General features: G+C 34.3%; 2 protein-coding genes and 1 long non-coding RNA gene across 4 annotated transcripts; 2 read left to right on the forward strand and 1 right to left on the reverse strand.

The window, feature by feature from the left end:
• The first annotated feature begins 3175 nt into the window (after positions 1-3175).
• Positions 3176-7557, forward strand: LOC130711029 (uncharacterized). Of its 2 annotated transcripts, XR_009010543.1 has the most exons (5): positions 3176-3900; positions 4061-4194; positions 4356-4445; positions 4920-5002; positions 6825-7557. It is a non-coding gene; the product is annotated as an uncharacterized LOC130711029 (long non-coding RNA). The 2 variants fall into 2 exon arrangements; XR_009010542.1 differs by lacking the exon at positions 6825-7557 and having other exon boundaries at positions 3303-3900; positions 4920-6818.
• A 1471-nt stretch (positions 7558-9028) lies between these two features.
• LOC130711028 (uncharacterized) lies at positions 9029-10520 on the reverse strand. The gene is made up of 2 exons (XM_057560463.1): positions 9380-10520; positions 9029-9270 (listed from the first exon to the last, which is right to left on the reverse strand). Exon 1 carries the CDS (start codon positions 10391-10393, stop codon positions 9401-9403), a length of 993 nt encoding a protein of 330 aa, XP_057416446.1. The 5' UTR covers positions 10394-10520; the 3' UTR covers positions 9029-9270; positions 9380-9400.
• Positions 10521-15419: 4899 nt separating this feature from the next.
• On the forward strand, positions 15420-17181 carry LOC130715010 (uncharacterized). The gene has a single exon (XM_057564997.1). The coding sequence runs from the start codon at positions 15739-15741 to the stop codon at positions 16807-16809; it is 1071 nt and encodes a 356-aa protein (XP_057420980.1). The 5' UTR covers positions 15420-15738; the 3' UTR covers positions 16810-17181.
• Positions 17182-17835: the final 654 nt, after the last annotated feature.

The raw sequence follows: 17835 nt of genomic DNA on the forward strand, positions 1-17835 counted from the left end.
CACAAGAATATGACTTGAAAAAATATTATTTAATACCTCTCTTCAAATGTTAATTAGTGAGTATGTATATATAAGACCAAATTTTATTCGTCTATGTGAATGGTTAATAAGGAACGGAGGAGGTAGTATGTAATAACATTATTAGCAATTTTTTTAAACAAGTACAAGCAATTTAGTTAAACGTATTGTTAAATGTGTCTATTTGTTAATTTTTTTTATTTTAATTTAATTACATAATGATTGATTAATAAATTTTAGTTAGGGGTTGAATTGTGTGTATGTGATTCGATCGCGATTGAATATATTTTGTTGGACGTTGTAAGGCATCTTAATATGAATGTTTCGTCCAAAGACATATTGTGCAGACGATGAGATAAAGTAATAAGCAGCAGACAGTACACTAATCATTTATCCTGGTTCACACAATATAGGGGGCTACGTCCAGTCCTTGGCAACTGCCAATATTTCCACTATCAAGTATCAATGATTTCTCCTTACAAGTATTATTGTACATACCCCTTCAAGCATAATAAGGATTCTTGTACATATCTCTCCAGGCATAACGAGTATTCTTGTCCATGTCTTTCCAAGCATAACGAGTAATCTTGTACATGTCTCTTCAGGCATAACAAGTATTTTTTTTTCCTCTGCCTCTCCTGACATTACAAGTACTCTTTGTTGTGCCTCTTAAAGCACATAGATTTGCAAATATTACATTTGAGGTGTTTTTCATACAGACTTGAGAGATGCATACAAATTTACCTTAAGAATATTTCACCTCTAGAAAAGAAAGACTTTGTTGAGTAGACGTTGGAGATTCATGATCAAAATCATTCTTCAATCTTCACTTCGTGCTCTTCCAAGCATTGGCATTGATATTGCAATAGATTCGACTTAGTCTTTCTTTTCTTCATCTTGTTGTTGCTCCTTCACTTGAGGTCTTCTGGATATTAGATTTGTATAGTCAGATCCCTAACTTCATAGAGCTTCACCTTCTTCTTGCTACATGACCCTTGACTTGATGAACAACTTCAGCTTGTGAGAACTCAAGACGAATTGAGAAATGCTCCCCCTTGATTAGAGCACTCTATTTCTTCTTCTACTTCTTCTCATCAATCAATATGTATTTGATTTTGTAGTACAATCTTTCTTCTTTATATCTAAATTTGACTCATAAGCTCATGCTATTCTCTTCTTTCTTTTCATCTTTGTGGATTTGACTCTTCAGCTCATTCTCTCTTCTTATTTATTTTCATCTTCATTCTCTTCTTTTCACTCTCAATCGCTTTGATTGTTGGCTCATTTGACAATTTCCACAATCGTTGCTCTTATCTCCTTAGTCATTGTGATCGCTTCACCCCAATCACCACTTCTCTCTTTATGTTGCATATGTTATTTTACTAAGTCTTGAATATATGATGTTGCAAGGCGTGAGAGTTACTAAGTGTATGCAGTAGACATTAGAGAGTGTAAACTAGTCGTTCTGACCACAAGTACTTGAGAGCAGGTATTCTGATTTGTATCAGATGAATGAAGACTTTCGGTGCTGTAGAGAAATGCTTTTGAGCAAGTCTTCATCGTCCATGATAGTCGTAGATATACTTGGTTGCTTGAATCCAACTTATTATGTTCAAGTTTAATTTGAATTTGGATACACTCTTCACGGTTAAAGCTAGTACTAGATAATACATTTCATCTTTCAGCTTGTAGGCACCCTTCATAGCTTCGGCTGCTGTGACAACTCTGTGCTTCAGAAGTTTTTTCAAGAAGTGCGTGAGTGAGAATAAAACGCGCTAAAAATACATGTGTTGCTACCGTGAAACCAGTCGTTAGATCGAGATGTTACAGTATCGGCCACGACATAGAGGCCCACTTTTTCATCATCGGATTTAGTTGAAAACATAATGGTAAACACTTTAACTAAAATCTAGTCTATATATATTAGAAAAGAACAACTTCTAGCATGACGTGTCGCTCTCACAGGCCAAGTTAGTGACGTGTCGCTCCCAGATTAATTCTCACCTAATATTTTACATGTAAGCTCTTTCTCCTTGGCCCCACTTGCCACATGTGCCTTGATTTTTCCTTACCTTATTTCTCCTTAATAAAAAAATACATTTTTTAATTTTAGATTTGATTAGGATTTAGGTTTTTTATTTCTTGATTTTATCTTTATTTATTTTTTATTTATTTTTAGAGTATTAATTAATTTTTATGGTATTTTTATTGAATTTTCGGATTTTTAATTAATTCAGGATTTTATAAGTTTTTATTGTGATTTGCTAGATTTTTGTAGTTTTTATATATCTTTATTTATTACCTTTTTAAATTTTAGATTTGATTTGGATTTAGGTTGTTTATTTTTTGATTTTATCTTAATTTATATATCTTATTATATATTTAATGTTAATTTCAGGAAATATGTTATTTTATTTTAGAGTATTTGCCCTAATTATCTAAGATTTACCTAGATCAAATTTAAAACAAAAAAATACATAAAAATTAATTAATAAAAACTATCAAAATCTACCAAATCACAATAAAAACACTTAAAATTATGAATTAAATAAAAATCCGAAAATTAAATAAAAATTTAATTTAATTAATACTCTAAAAATAAACTTTTTCTTCACCTAAAATTTATTTCCATAACAAATCTTGAAATCGATTTTTTAAAGGTAATTTAAATCTAAGAAAATTTTTCATAAAATTTTAAAAAAATTTCCCTAATTGTCTAAGATTTACCTAGATTAAATGAAAAACTAAAAATTCAATAAAAATATCATAAAAATTAATTAATAAAAACTATCAAATAACAACAAAAACTCATAAAAACCTTAATTAAATAAAAATCCGAAAATTCAATAAAAATAACATAAAATTTAATTAATACTCTAAAAATAAACTTTTTATTCACCTAAAATTTATTTCCATAACAAATCTTGAAACCGATTTTTAAACAAATAAACAACATACAAAACAACCAGCAACAAAACCAAAATTGTGTTCTTCTTTGAACTTTGGCATTTTTAGGATATGGTGTTTAGTTTTCTGTTTTTCATATATGGTTTTTTTTTTTCATTTTCTTCTTGGACCTGTTTGCAAAGTTTTTTCCCTGTGTTTGTTTTTGCTTGATGGGTTTTTTTTTTATGCTGATTAGGGGAGCTTTTGAATTTTCAGATATCTATGAAAAATGTATGGAAGGAGTACACGGGTGGCCATTGAATGACATGAAGGGTCAGTATAAATTCATGATTAAGCATGTACAATTATGGAATGTGCTGACTTACAATTTCTGATCGGCAAGGTTTTCATTACATACATTCTGTTTATTGAAGCATGAGTCAATATTCTATTCTATTCGTCTATAGCCATTCAGATTAGGACTAGCTTCCTACCAATCTTTGTTTTGCATAGCATCACTTTGACTATTGAATACGGGCAAACTTTGTGACACAATAGATTAATATGATATGATAGACATAAATAGACAATCAAATGGGTGGGAACCCATTAAAGATGCCTTTTTAGAGATGATTTTGTCTATCTACCATGAAATATCTTTAGGTTTTTCTAAAAGCATATCAATACAGTTTAGAACCTATGGATGATAAGAAACATTTTTATAAAGCTCATCATGTACCAACCTCTTTTTTCCTTGGAGTGATTGACACTATCTTGGTTAATATAAGCAGAGATAGGTTTATGGATTAATAGCTTTGCAATTAGGATTGAAATTAAGTTTGTGCGAAAAATTGAAGTTACATGCTTTTTGAGTTTATTGGAAACTGGCTTATGTATTTGCTCTCTCCTTGATCAGCTATTGATTTTTTGCTTTCTTTTGCTTGTGTTCTATGAAATTTTCCCTGCTGAAACATATGGAACACCAAACATTTGCAGGTACCTTTTTTAATTCCCTACTGTTGATAAGTTACATCTTTTTTTAAAACAAAATTTGTTGTTTTGTGGGTTGAAGTGTGAGATTCATGTTTTGATTTTTGGGTTACTTTTTGTTTAATATCTATTAGTAGATGTTAATAAATCAACAATTGAATGGCAGAAAAAGGAATTTGAAATGAAGGAGGGAGCAGCGAGCTAAGAAGAAGCAAATGGAGGAAGAAGTTTCTCAACTTTCCGCTAAGCTTAAGGAGAAACATACCAAAGAGCTGGTTGTATAAGGCTATAGCTGCAATGGTATTATACATTCTCACTTTCTTCTCTCCTCATCATGTGACAATTATAATGTTATTGTTGTTTTCAAATATTGTTGATTTTAAATTTAAATTTAATTACATTAGTTTCTGACTTTGACTCTCTCACTTTGGAAACTCATTCAATTTGATTTCAAACATCAGAAAGATGGGAGCTCTTCCCCTTGATTTTATAATGATGATAGCAATGTCTTGCATTCTTCCTCTTGCTGAATCCGCACTACTCTTCAAGAGGTAATTTTAGCTCTTCTCATGACTTTCTAATGGACTTACATTTTTTATTTGAGTTCTCACAAGATTTCTTTCTCATTATTATTATATTAGTCCAATAATTTATTGTATTGCAGCATCTGACTGTGACGTGATAAAGGTTATGGTAAACTAAACCTAGATTTTTTGTTTTACACCCTTCACTATAACGTTTGCACCATTCGCTGCAAAAAATGAGATTGTTAACCAGAAATAGACTAAACAAATCAAAGTTGTAAAGAAATCATGTTTTAAAAGTTAACTAATGAATTTTCTGTACTAAACAAGCTGAAAAAGACTGTTACTAATTTTTTCTTAATATTCTATATTTTTTTACTCGACTTCTAATATTTATTACTTGAATTTCAAATGAGGACTCCCATCAAGGGAATAAATCTTGAGATTTAAACAAAGGATCTCTAAAGAAAGGATTTTCATGGATTTTATTGTTATATGCAGGCTTTGTGTACTACCAAATGAGATACATCTCTATTGATGATTGTATGTGAATTTTCTTGGAAGATTGAGATTCTTCAAGTCAGGTGCAGTAACATGTGGAGCTTAATCTCCAATAGACTGTTAGCACATAACCTTAAAAATTAATCATTTTTGGTTACTTATTAATTATATAGCATTAATTATAGAGCATTTACTACTCATTGTATAGGCTGATGAGTGTGTTGTTTTTGTACTCACATTGATGGAATTGATAAGATAACGATGTCAAAAAACAAGGGTCATGGACATACACACATATTTATTGGTTATAGAAAATGAACTTTGGTGATGTAGGTCATGCTCTACTAATAAAATAATCCATCAAGATTGCGATTTGGAGATCTAAACCAATTCAATGGATGTGTTGTTGTTTAATATGTTGACAATTCCTTATATCTATAATTGTGCTATTGTCTTCATATTGACAAAGAATGTGAAACGAGTTCCTGTGGATCTGGATCAGGCTTAGAAAAGAAGTCTTTAAGTCAACTTTGCTTAGGATTTCTGACTCTTCTATTTCATCTGTTGTTTAATATATTTTTAATAATCAAGGTATCAATTGATATATCAAATACGATAGACATATTCCCCGTGCAACGCGCGGGAAAAAAACACTAGTAAAATACAAATCATTAATTGCGAGTCTAAGTTTTAAAATATTATAATAATTTAAGAATATTATCATATTGAGGTCATATATAGGTATATATATTTTATATTATTATATTATATTATATTATAACCGAAGACGACCGAATCCAAAATATTTTTATAATTTTCAATCAATAACTGGTCTGGTTTTTTAAATATTATAATTAATAAGATATTATATAATAGTATTATACATATATATAATTTAATACTTTTTATATGTATTGAAAAAGTATATTATAATGTTAGTACGGTCACGGTATAGATAAGTTTTACATAAATATTTATTATTTCATTAATTAGATCAATGTATTTTAATTAAAATTAAAATTGTAAAAAGAAAGAGGATATAAGAGCATGGACAGGGTAAAAGGTGCACAATCATTTAGTCGTACGTGAAGATTTTGATTCAGACTGACGTCGAGGTATTAGATTCAAGAATTTGATTAAGAGTTAATGACGATGGACAAGGTACAAAATCATTTACTAGTTGTGAAGATTTTGGATTGGATTTTGATTCATGTGCACTCACTTTATCATTTATCATCTTGTTTCCACACTTTTTTTTATATCTCTCTTAATTTATTCTATCACATCATTTTTTAATTGATATGTAAATTAATAGTCATAAACTATAGGACTTTTACCATTGAAGATTAAGAGTTTAATTTCTATACACTGACGATTGCAACCAATCAAATGTCAATGATGTGATAAAATCTCTCTTTTTTATTTAATTTTAATTAATTGACGTGTCACATAAAATCTCTCTTTTTATTTAATTTCATTAATTGACGTTGCACATCCTTGAAATCCGATTGGTTGACATTGTAAAAAAACTTTACACCGTCGGTGCATCATCTTTTTTTTCGAAGATTATTTCATATAAATTTTGATTTATTTATGTATGAATGCTAGTTTGTTTGATTTTGCTAAGAATTTTTGGGTTATTAAAAATAGTCAATCTCATATTATGAAGTAATTTTGTCTTGTTGGATCGTTTTATGGATATTGTTAATAAATCACACACATCACATGTACCTCCCATATAATAATTATATAGATTAAATTATATTTGAACCACTCCTATTTTTGTTTTTTCAAAGTAAAACATGTACTATGTACTTTTTTTCTATTGTCAACTATACTACTTGGTACCTCTGAGCAATTTATTTATGCTACTCTCGCGCCCGAAATCAAATGTTCATTTTTCAGGAAGGAAGTTGTGTTCTTTATGGTGGCAGCATGGGAAACACTAGAAGTGATGAACCAACAACAAAGTTGATTCTGGTAGACTACAGTAGCGATAGCTCCTCTAACACTGATAAATCAACGCCAGAGTTGATGTTGGTGGACTACAACACTGACAGCTCTGTTGTAAGTGATACTGAATCATTAATGGATTCAAATGATTCATGTGTCGAAAACCTAAAGCTAATGGAGATGGAGATCGCCATTATGGTGCCACCAAATCATGATCCTGATGATAATGATAGTGTTGGTGATGACAAAGAACAAAAAGGCTCGAGTGATGATTCTGGTTTCAAGGAAGATAATGATGTTGATGAGATGAATACTAATAAAGAAGAGGTCGGGGATGTTTCCACCGAGGAAGGGGAAGGGTTCTATGAAGTTTCAAAGATTCCTGAGAATAGGTATTTTGCTGGGCTTGATGATTTTGAAGTTAAAGAGTTGATTGGGTATGATCTGTATTATCAACAAGTGTTACATTCCTACTTAATGTATGATAATCAAAAGAAAAAAAGTGATGAACAAAATGGTCGTGATAATGCAAGCCATGCCAATGATAATCCTAAACTCTATTAAGCCAACTTCATGGGATAGAATTATCAAAGGTTTGCAACAAGGAAGTTAACATTGTCAATTGTTTTATCTAGTCTTTTTTTTTAAGTTAATAAAATGGTCATTTCAGAATCTTGTTCACAAATTCTAGTGTGATATTAGACTAGATTCTCTATCCATATTGGTTTTGAATTTTGATGCGTCTGCATAGAGTCTGATGGTATATTTCATTCTCTGTTCAGATTGTTTTTATGTGTATGCATGCCTTTATTATGAAATCGTCGTTTTTTTGAGCATTGATTAATCTATCTTGTATTCAGAGAAGAGAAAGGGGGATTTTATTAGAAATGTTAAACATATAAAGAAAAAAAAGCTTTCTCCGGCAGCAACAGCAACAGGCTTACAGGCACCCGCCGCAAGGCAGGGTGACCCAAGGCCAGCCTTGACCACGGGATTGGTGAATATCTTCAAAGAGATAAAACATTTATGGTGAACTATCCAGACTTACCCAAGCACCTGCCTCATAATGTGAATGTCATCAAATGGTGTGAGTATCACCGGTTGGTCATAACACAGATGACTGTTTCACACTGTGAAAGGTGATCGAAAGATTGATTAAGGTGGGACATTTTGTGAAGTCACACAACCCCCCCGAAGGATGTCGGATAACCATGAAGCTCCGGCGGCTAGAAAGAAAGATGCAGCGAGTGCACCCGCCAAAGGTTTGGGGCCTCCTTCTGGCGTGGTCAATACTATAGCAGGAGGGTCCAGTGGCGATGGAGAGACAAACACAACACATAAAAAGCGCACACGTGTAATACACTCTATTCATGAAACTTCGTTTGGATTTGATCACCCGAAAATAACCTTCACTAAGAATGACTGACTCTAAGGGGATAAAGCCACACAAGGATGATTCAATTGTAGTGCAGCTAAGGGTCAATAACTTTGACATCAGGTGAGTGCTCCTTGATTAGGAGAGCTCTACATACCTCATTTAGTGATGCCTTTGACAAGCTGGGATTGAAGTTCAGTGATTTGCTGTCATATACTGATTCATTGGTGGGATTTACATGCGAAAGAGTTTGGATGCGTGGATATTGGACTGGATACAGTCTTGGCGAGGGAGATTAAGCATGTTAAGCCACACCAGTATGCTGATAGAATCCTAGCATTAGAACATTTAGATATTTTAGATTAAGCACTCTTATCTATTTTTTAATGTTTAAAAAAAGGCAATTTGGTGATTTCAAACTCTCAGCATGACAACCTAGAACATTCTATAATTGGTACATATTTAAAACAGGATAGAATGGTATGAGGCAGAAAAACGTGAGACTTTTTATTTGACGGTGGGTGAGACATTTTTATTCTAACCAAAACAGAAAAAAGAAACGAAAAAATAGATTATTCCATTCTGTTTCATTTGCCTACACACACTACCTAGGATATCATAATTCCAAATTAACATTCTAAGCTGCAATATATGCATAGAAAAGTTTGCACAAGGTGAACCATCCAGCCTGATTTCAGTATATATATAACAAAGCAGATGAGTTCCATCATTTACCCAATTCAATAACCAGATTCTAGATCCTAATTATAGCCACCCCCACTAATCTCAACAAAACAAATGCACATTCACAATTCATTGTTCACTCATATCCACAAGTTTCAGACTAATCAATTGCCATGTCATGCTACATTACATCTTGGTACATTACATCGGAAAGTTGAATTGTATCCGTCAGGGAATAGATCCCTGAATAGATCCTGAACCTTCTCATCCCCAACTTTCACCCAGCTTTTACCACTTAAACTATCTTTCGATGACGTCAAGTCACAATCTTTGAGTGACCTAATAATATTCATCCATAATTATATAAACAAATCAAATCAAATCATAACCACAATTCCAAACTACAGAAGTTATCTTACAAAATCAAAAACAAAAAAAGCTAATTAACCTTCACTGGTTCAGAGTCTTATTACACATGGAGAACCGAAACAACGTGAGGCACCTTCCCATCATCAAACGGCAAGCACACATACTGCCACGCAAATTCCTCCGCGATCTCGGAAGCGAGTTCGCCGTGCACCGCCTTGCAGTACATGTACAGCACGGTGTTAGCGGCGGTGCTGTAAAGCATGAGCAGCATCAGAACGGTGGAAGCGAGCACGATCTGCAGGACAAAAGCCCAATCTCTCCACGCGCCGGAGTCCACGGTTAATAGAGAACCGGTCCACAGTACGATGCCTTGTGCCACGGAGAAGAAGAGGAACGAGGCCGCGCCGACGCCTTTCATCCCTTTCATCAGGGCGGCGCTGCGGCGGAGAGGTTCGAGGCCCCAGGAGGATTCGACGACGGCGATGACGGGGGCGAGGATCCAGGAGATGCGGAGGTAGATGGTGAAGGAGAGGAGAGCGAGGGTGAGGAAGGCGGAGGCGGTGAGGGTGATGTGAGAGGAGGAGGAGAAGGGGGATGTGAGGTAGTTGAGGAGGAGGATGAGGATGGGGAGAGAGAGGAGGATGGAGTGGGAGATGATTGAGGTGGCGAGGAGAGGGGTGAAGGAGGAGGAGAAGAGGGAGGTGACGGTGGAGAGGAGTTTGACGGGGCGGCCGAAGAAGCCGTGGAAGACGCTGTGGGTGATGGTGGCGGTGGCGGAGAGGGAGAAGAGGATGAGGAGGAGGAGGAGGAGGAGGGGGGAGAGTGGAAGATTGAAAGGGGATTGGGGGAGAGGAGTTAGGGTTAGGGTTTGGGATTGGGATTGGGATTGACGGAGGAGGATGTGGATTTGGGAGGTGGGGGAAGGGGTTGGGAGGAGGGGGGAGATGACGAGGGAGAAGGAGATTGGGAGGAGGAAGACGACGGAGAGGGCGAGGAAGTGGCGGGAGTGGGCGTTGATTATCCGCTTTGATTCGGAGAGGATGGACCAGAGGCTAAGGTTTGGTGGTGGTGGTGGTGGTGGTGCTGGTGCCATAACTGTCAGAGAGAAGGTAGGAAGAAGGTGGAGTGTGGATTGCAAATTGCGCAATTGAATAGGCAAGGATCTATTGGATTTTAATGCCAGATTTTCAATTTCACACTCATCTTCACCTAGCTATGCCACCTGTGGCTGCTTATATTTTTAATTAAATATTTTTCTTATTTGGAGGATGAACTAACTGAGGTTTTACGGTGTTGTCTAAGGTACATTATTATTCGTAAAAATGGAATATTTCATAAAGATGTTATGTCATATAATTGAGGTGAACCGAATATTTTATTTTAATTTTTTCCATTGTGATTGTATTGCTCTCACCCCTTCCCTTTTCACTTCCATTTCCATGTTATTGTTAGGGATCATCGAAGGCTTGGAGAGGGTGATTTGAGAGTCGTATCCCTCATCTCTAACAGCACCTCTGCCAACCCTCTTCTCTAGTTGGCGCCAACCATTATGGCAGTGGAAAGGTTGAAGCTTTACATCCTCCTCGACCATCATCATCTTTGACCCCATCTCATTTTTTGTCTCTGAAGTTGAGGAGATGTTTCAGCTCCATATTAAACGTGTGCCCAAAGGTTTGAACCTTTCTAGTGTGAATGAGGATTTAAATTCCCAACCTTTTCAGTCTATAGGTCGAAAGAACACCGAGGCTCGCAGAGAATGATGGCGTGGTGGTGGCTTCGTGGTGGTAGAGGATGAGATCGAGGACCTGGAGCGCAAATCTGAATCTCTCACGATGAAAACGCCAGTTTGGTAGTGACGTTGATAAAACTAAGCTTTCAGGGTTAAAGAAGGTGGTTGGAAAAGGTTGTGCTGGTGGACGAAGGCTTGAGAAATCTTTGACTTGACCTAACGTTATATTTTATGTCCTCCTTCGCTTGACCTATTTGAATTGAATTAGAGCTTTCTTTCTTGATTGACTGACTGACCGAAATTCCAACTAGATTCGCCTTTTTTTCTATTTTGAGTGCAGGCTTTTGCCAGTTAAAACAATATTCATGTGTTGTTTTGTCGGTGAAGTCTGCTATCGTGCACTTGATGCTCAAAGATGCCATGCCCCGACTCCTAGGCTTATTTCAGCGTCTTCAAACTATTGTGCCAAGCAAGGCACCCGCGTCACCATCATCAAGATGAACTTCATTTCGAACCAGTGCCATATTCGACATAGCCTTTACCACAACAATCCGAGCTGGGAGAAAAACACCATTAAAGACCAACATATTTTGTCGGTTCCAAACATACCATGCTAGGGCAAAGTTCATGTTGAGGGTTGTTCTTCCTCTACCTTTATCCAGTTCTTAAGCCATACGTGAAAAGGTGAAGAAACATCAGGAATTTGAATGGGGAAAAGTTCATGTTGAGGGTTGTTTTTCCTCTACCTCTATCCAGTTCTCAAGCCATACGTGAAAAGGTGAAGAAACATCAGGAATTTGAATGGAAAATGGGCTAGAAAACAATACTGTACGTGAAAAAGGGCAGTCGAGCACAGGTGGGTGATCGTTTCTAGTTCAACGAAGCAAAACGGGAAAAACTCATCAACTAGAATCCCCTTCTTCACCAAATTTCTATGTATCGGCATGATCCCACAACAGACTCGCCACATGAAGCTTTTGCACTTTGGTAGGGCCACCAATTCCAGATTCCTTCCCGTATTAGGTGCAACTCGCGGAATGAAGATGACTGATTTTTTGGTTATATGTATTCGAATTTTTATAATTAATATATTTTTTTTTGAAAGATGAAGGAATATCTATTAATATCCACAAAAAAACCCCTAAGGACAGCACCCTTAGGGAGAAAAGATAACCCAAAAAAACGAGTTATCTCAACGATCAAAAGAGAACCCAACTAGGCCGAAAAAAGGAGCAATACCGGGTCAAAAACCAAACCGGACAGCAATGGAAAAACCAACAGCACACCCAAAGAAAGCCCAAAATATAGCCCGGAAACTACACAAATCAAGCCTTGAAATGATCCTCGTACACCTTTTCCAAACCTCGAATAGCCTCTAGGTCGTTTCCCTCAAACTCAAGCCCCAAGACTTTGCCGAGAAGCCACGTCTTTTTCGACCGCGTGAAGTAAGGGCCACCGCTCGCCGGAAGAGATGCCGACGCTGCCAAGAGAGAAAATCCCTCAAATATATAAATAATTAATATATAAATAATAATATATAAATAATAATAAACATGACAATAAGTGACTGGTAATTAGATTAGATATACTTCAGTTTAATATTGTTTTTGCTATTCTAATTTTTTTGGAAAGAATATTCTAAGTTTATACTTAATACATTTGTTATATAAAAAATAATTAATTAATTTAATATATTTTGTAAAAATATTCTAAACTTGTGATTAGAAACCAAAATTAAAATAATATTAATCTTAATTTTAAAATATGAAAAAATGAAAAGTTTCAATTTATTTATAAATATAAAATACTGTTAACTACTAATTAATATTTTAATTAATGTAAAGGTCAATTCAATTTTACTTATTATTATTATTATTATTATTATTATTATTTTGAGTATTATTATTATTACTACTATTTTTAGTTTTTTTTATTATTTAAATTTTCTTCTAAAGTTGTGATCAATAAAAAAAATTAAAATAATATTATTCTTAATCTTAAAATCTGAAAAAATGAATTTTTTTACAATTATTGATAAATATAAAATATTATTAACGACTAATTACTATTTTTATTAATGTAAAAGTCAAGACAATTTTACTTATTACGATTATTATTATTATTTACATTTTCTTCTAAAGTTGTGATTAATAATTAAAATTAAAATAATATTAATAGTTAATTTTAATTATGATATATTAATTTTTTTACAACTAGTAAGTAATATAAAACATTATTAATAACTAACTAATATTTTTATTCTTTTTTTAAGTAATATTTTTATTTTCTTTTTAACTAGTATATTGTTATTAATGTGAGTCAATTTCAATTTTACTTTTTTTACAAATTGTGATTCAAATAATTAAAATTTAAATAATTATAATATTTTACTTCTAAATATGAAAAACTTAAAAGAAAAATCAATAAGTAATTAATTATTCTTTGGACAGCTACAGAGCAATGCAAATATGAATTGTATGCACCTTCCCTTCCCAAGTCACTGTGGAAGAAGGAAGATCATTTCTTTCACAATCACCGTTCACAAATCCCTTTCTTCTTCTTCTCCTCTCAGAATCTCACTTTCAATGTTCAACTTTTCTCTCAATAACTACTCTATCTCTTCAATTTCTTCAAACTCTTTCTTCAATTTTTACCTATTCATCTTCCATTGGATTTTCCCATTCCGAGCTCAATCTAGCTGTTTCAGATCTCTGCTCCCATGTTTTTTGGTCCCAACCTTGTCAGTCTATAGGTCGGAAGAACACCGAGGCTTGCAGAGAATGATGGCGTGGTGGTGACTTCGTGGTGGTAGAGGATGAGATCGAGGACCTAAAGCGCAAATCTGAATCTCCCACGATGAAAATGCCAGTTTGGTAGTGACATTGACAAAACTAAGCTTTCAGGGGTTAAAGAAGGTGGTTGGAAAAAGGTTGTGCTGGTGGATGAAGGCCTGAGAAATCTTTGGCGTGACCTAACATTATATTCTATGTCCTCCTTCGCTTGACCTATTTGAATTAAATTAGAGCTTTCTTTCTTGATTGACTGATGGACCAAATTTCCAACTAGATTCGCCTTTTTTTTTAGTCCGGGCTTTTGCTAGTTAAAACAAGATTCATGTGTTGTTTTGTCGGTAAAGCCTGCAATCATGCACTTGATGCTCATAGATGCCATGCTCCGACTCCTAGGCTTATGTCAGCGTCTTCAAACTAAGAAACTATGGCAAGCAAGGCACCCACGTCACCATCATCAAGATGAACTTCATTTGGAACCAAGGCCATATTCAACATGGCCTCTACCACCACAATCCGAGCGTGGAAAAGAACACATTAAAGACCAACATATTTTGTCGGTTCCAAACAGACCATGCTAGGGCAAAGTTCATGTTGAGGGTTGTTCATCCTCTACCTCCATCTAGTTCTCAAGCTCTACGTGAAAATGTGAAGAAACATAAGGAATTTGAATGGAAAGTGGGCTAGAAAACCATACCGTACGTGAAAAAGGGCAATCGAGCACAAGGTGGGTGATCGTTTCTAGTTCAAAGAGGCAAAACAGGAAAAGCTCCACGTGAAACTTTTGGACTTTGGTAAGGCCACCAATTCCATATTCCTTCCCATTTTAGGTGCAAGTCGCGAAATGATGATGACTAATTTTTTGGTTATATGTATAAGATTTTTTTATAATTAATATATAAATAATAATAAACATGACAATAAGTAACTAATAACTAGATTATATATACTTAAGTTTAATATTTATTTACTATTCTAATTTTTTTTGGAAAGAGTAATTCTTAATACATTTGTTATATAAAAAATATTAATTAATTTAATTATTATTTTAAAAATATTATCAACTTGTGATTAGAAACCAAAATTAAAATAATATTAGTCTTAAATTTAAAATATGAAAACATGAAAAGTTTTACAATTATTTATAAATATAAAATATTATTAACTACTAATTAATATTTTTATTAATGTAAAAGTTAAGTCAATTTCCCTTATTATTATTTTTTTTGAACTTTCCATATTATCAATATTATTACAACAACTACCACTATTATTCTCATTATTATTATTATTTAAATTTTCTTCTAAAGTTGTCATTAATAATTAAAATTTAAATAATTTAAGTATTTAATTTTAAATATGATAAATTAATCTTTTTACAACTAGTAAGTAATATAATGAATAGTATAAAAGATTATAATAACGAATTAATATTTTACTGTCTTTGAAACTTTATTTTTATTAATCAATTTGACTTCTGTTTATTTTTTCAAATTCTGATTCAAATAATTATCATATAAATAATTATAATATTTTACTTCTAAATATGAAAAACTTAAAAAAATTCAATTAGTAATCAATTATTTGTTTGGAATTTGGACAGCTACAGAGCAATGCAAATCTGAATTGTATGCCCCTTCCCATCCCAAGTCACTGTGGAAGAAGAAGGAAGATCCTTTCTTTCACATTCACAATTCACAAATCCCTTTCTTCTTCTTCTCCTCTCAGAATCTCACTTTCAATGTTCCACTCTTCTCTCAATAACTACTCTATCTCTTCAATTTTTGCCTATTCATCTTCCATTCCAACACACCCTCACTTCTGAATTTTCCAATTCTGAGCTCAATCTACCTGTTTCAGATCTCTTCTCTCATGTTTGAATCTTAATTTCGAATGTTTTTTTAGGTTTCTGGTCTGAAAATGGAGATTTCCGGTGCTGGTTGTTCTCCTAGGTTCAGGTCTGAACATTTAAGGAAAGATGGATCCGAGGAAATTCCTGTCCGAGAACACTCTGATCTTGGTGTTCACAATTATGAAATCCAATCAATGAATGCTTTGGATATTCTCAGAGAAACCATAAGGATTCTTAGGTTTAATTCATGGGCTTTCATGGCAATCACTGTTTTGCTTATTTGTCCTGTTTCTGCTGTTCTTTTGTCTAATGTCACAGTGGATGAGTCCATTGTCAAAAATCTCACTATTAGGCTTATGTTGGTTGCTAGGACTAGTGGTCTCCCTTTGAGATCTATCATCAAACAATCGTGCCAGCGTTTCGCGGAGATGGTGATTTCCTCGGCTTCGTGTTTCCCTTTGTATGCCACATTGTTGTTGTTGTCGAAAGCCGCGGTGGTTTATTCGGTAGATTGTACTTATTCGAGGAAGAAGTTTGATGTTTCGAAGTTTTGTGTGATTATTGCGAAGTTTTGGAGGAAGATATTGTCGACTTATATGTGGGCTTGTACGATAGTAATTGGTTGCATTACGTTGTTCTGCGTGTTTCTTGTTGCATTCTGCAGCGCGTTGTCTGTTCTTGGGTTTTCTCCGGATGTGGTTGTGTATGCAGCATTGGTGGTTGGGTTAGTGTTCTCTGTTGTCTTTGCGAATGCCATTATCATTTGTAACATTGCAATGGTGATCACTGTGCTGGAGGATGTTTCGGGAGCACAGGCAATGCTGCGGTCGAGTATTTTAATCAAGGGTCAAACTCAAGTGGGTTTGCTGATATTTCTTGGATCAACAATAGGAACGGCCTTTGTGGAGGGGTTGTTTGAGCACAGAGTAAAGACACTGAGCTACGGTGATGGATCTTCGAGAATGTGGGAAGGGCCACTCTTGGTGATAATGCATTCGTTTGTGGTGCTTATAGATTCCATGATGAGTGCAGTTTTCTATTTCAGTTGTAGATCTTTTAGCATGGAGAACTCAGAAGGTGAAGGGAACTCCATTTTGGAAACTATGGCCATTTCTGCTGAAACAATGGGCATTCAATGACAATGCCAGTGTGATTTTGATAATATTGATCGAGTTAATAAGATCAAGAGGGAAGCTGCAAGAGATCGTTCTCAGCAAATTGTATTTGATTCGCGAGAAGCTTGAACAGTGCTTCTTCAGAACATTGGATATGAGAGCTATAAAGAGTGGATACTTTGAAATGAGAGAAGTAGCTGGGTAAACAATGTTTTTTAGTTATTTTGCAGGGAAAGTGCTTCCTGTTGTTATTTTACATACATGTAGAATGTTTTTGTTTTTTGCAATTGCAGTAGAAAAGCTAATACTTTTGTAAACAAATTGGAAGATGTTAAATTGAATCCAAGCACAACTTTATTGTTCTCAGGTAATACAAAATTACTTCTGATTGTAGAATCTTCTGTCTTAATACTGTGTTGGTTAACCTCTGGTAATTTTATGGTAACTGATATTTTGATTTCAAGCATTAATTCGATAGTGTTTATTGAGACTAATCACTAATATGCTTAGTGGTAGTACTGATAGTCTATTAGCTTATGCTATTTTATCTGATGTTTATTTATTATGATTATATTTTTGTTTCTAAAAAGCTTAAGGGGTCTTCCAAGGCTAGGGCATGCCACAATCCTCAGTGAGGTTTTTACAATGGAATACTTACTATGATGTTAAAATGCTTGTTCTCTTTCTAAAATGCCAATCATTTTATCTGTTTATAATAGGTGTGCACCAATTGGATTCTTGAAAAGTATACTGAGCTCATTTGTATTAAAAACTCCCTAATATGAAGATTACTGTTGAAAGGATTCACCATTTGATTTTGCAATTCATGCATCAAATTTCTATGAGTGCCTATTCCGGCAATGTTCTGTATATGCATTCGCGAATTTTTTTGTTTTCTCCACTCTTGAATAGATGAATGAGGTTAGAACAAAGCATAGGGTAGTGTGTTCGATGACCTGCCCCTGCAATTTTCAACATAGGTAAGAATGGTGATTCTACTTCCCTGAGTGAAAGCAGTGATTATCCTCCAGAAGATTTATGCTTCTGGTT

The sequence above is a fragment of the Lotus japonicus genome, chromosome 4, assembly GCF_012489685.1.
Source record: "Lotus japonicus ecotype B-129 chromosome 4, LjGifu_v1.2".
Taxonomy (NCBI): domain Eukaryota; kingdom Viridiplantae; phylum Streptophyta; class Magnoliopsida; order Fabales; family Fabaceae; genus Lotus; species Lotus japonicus.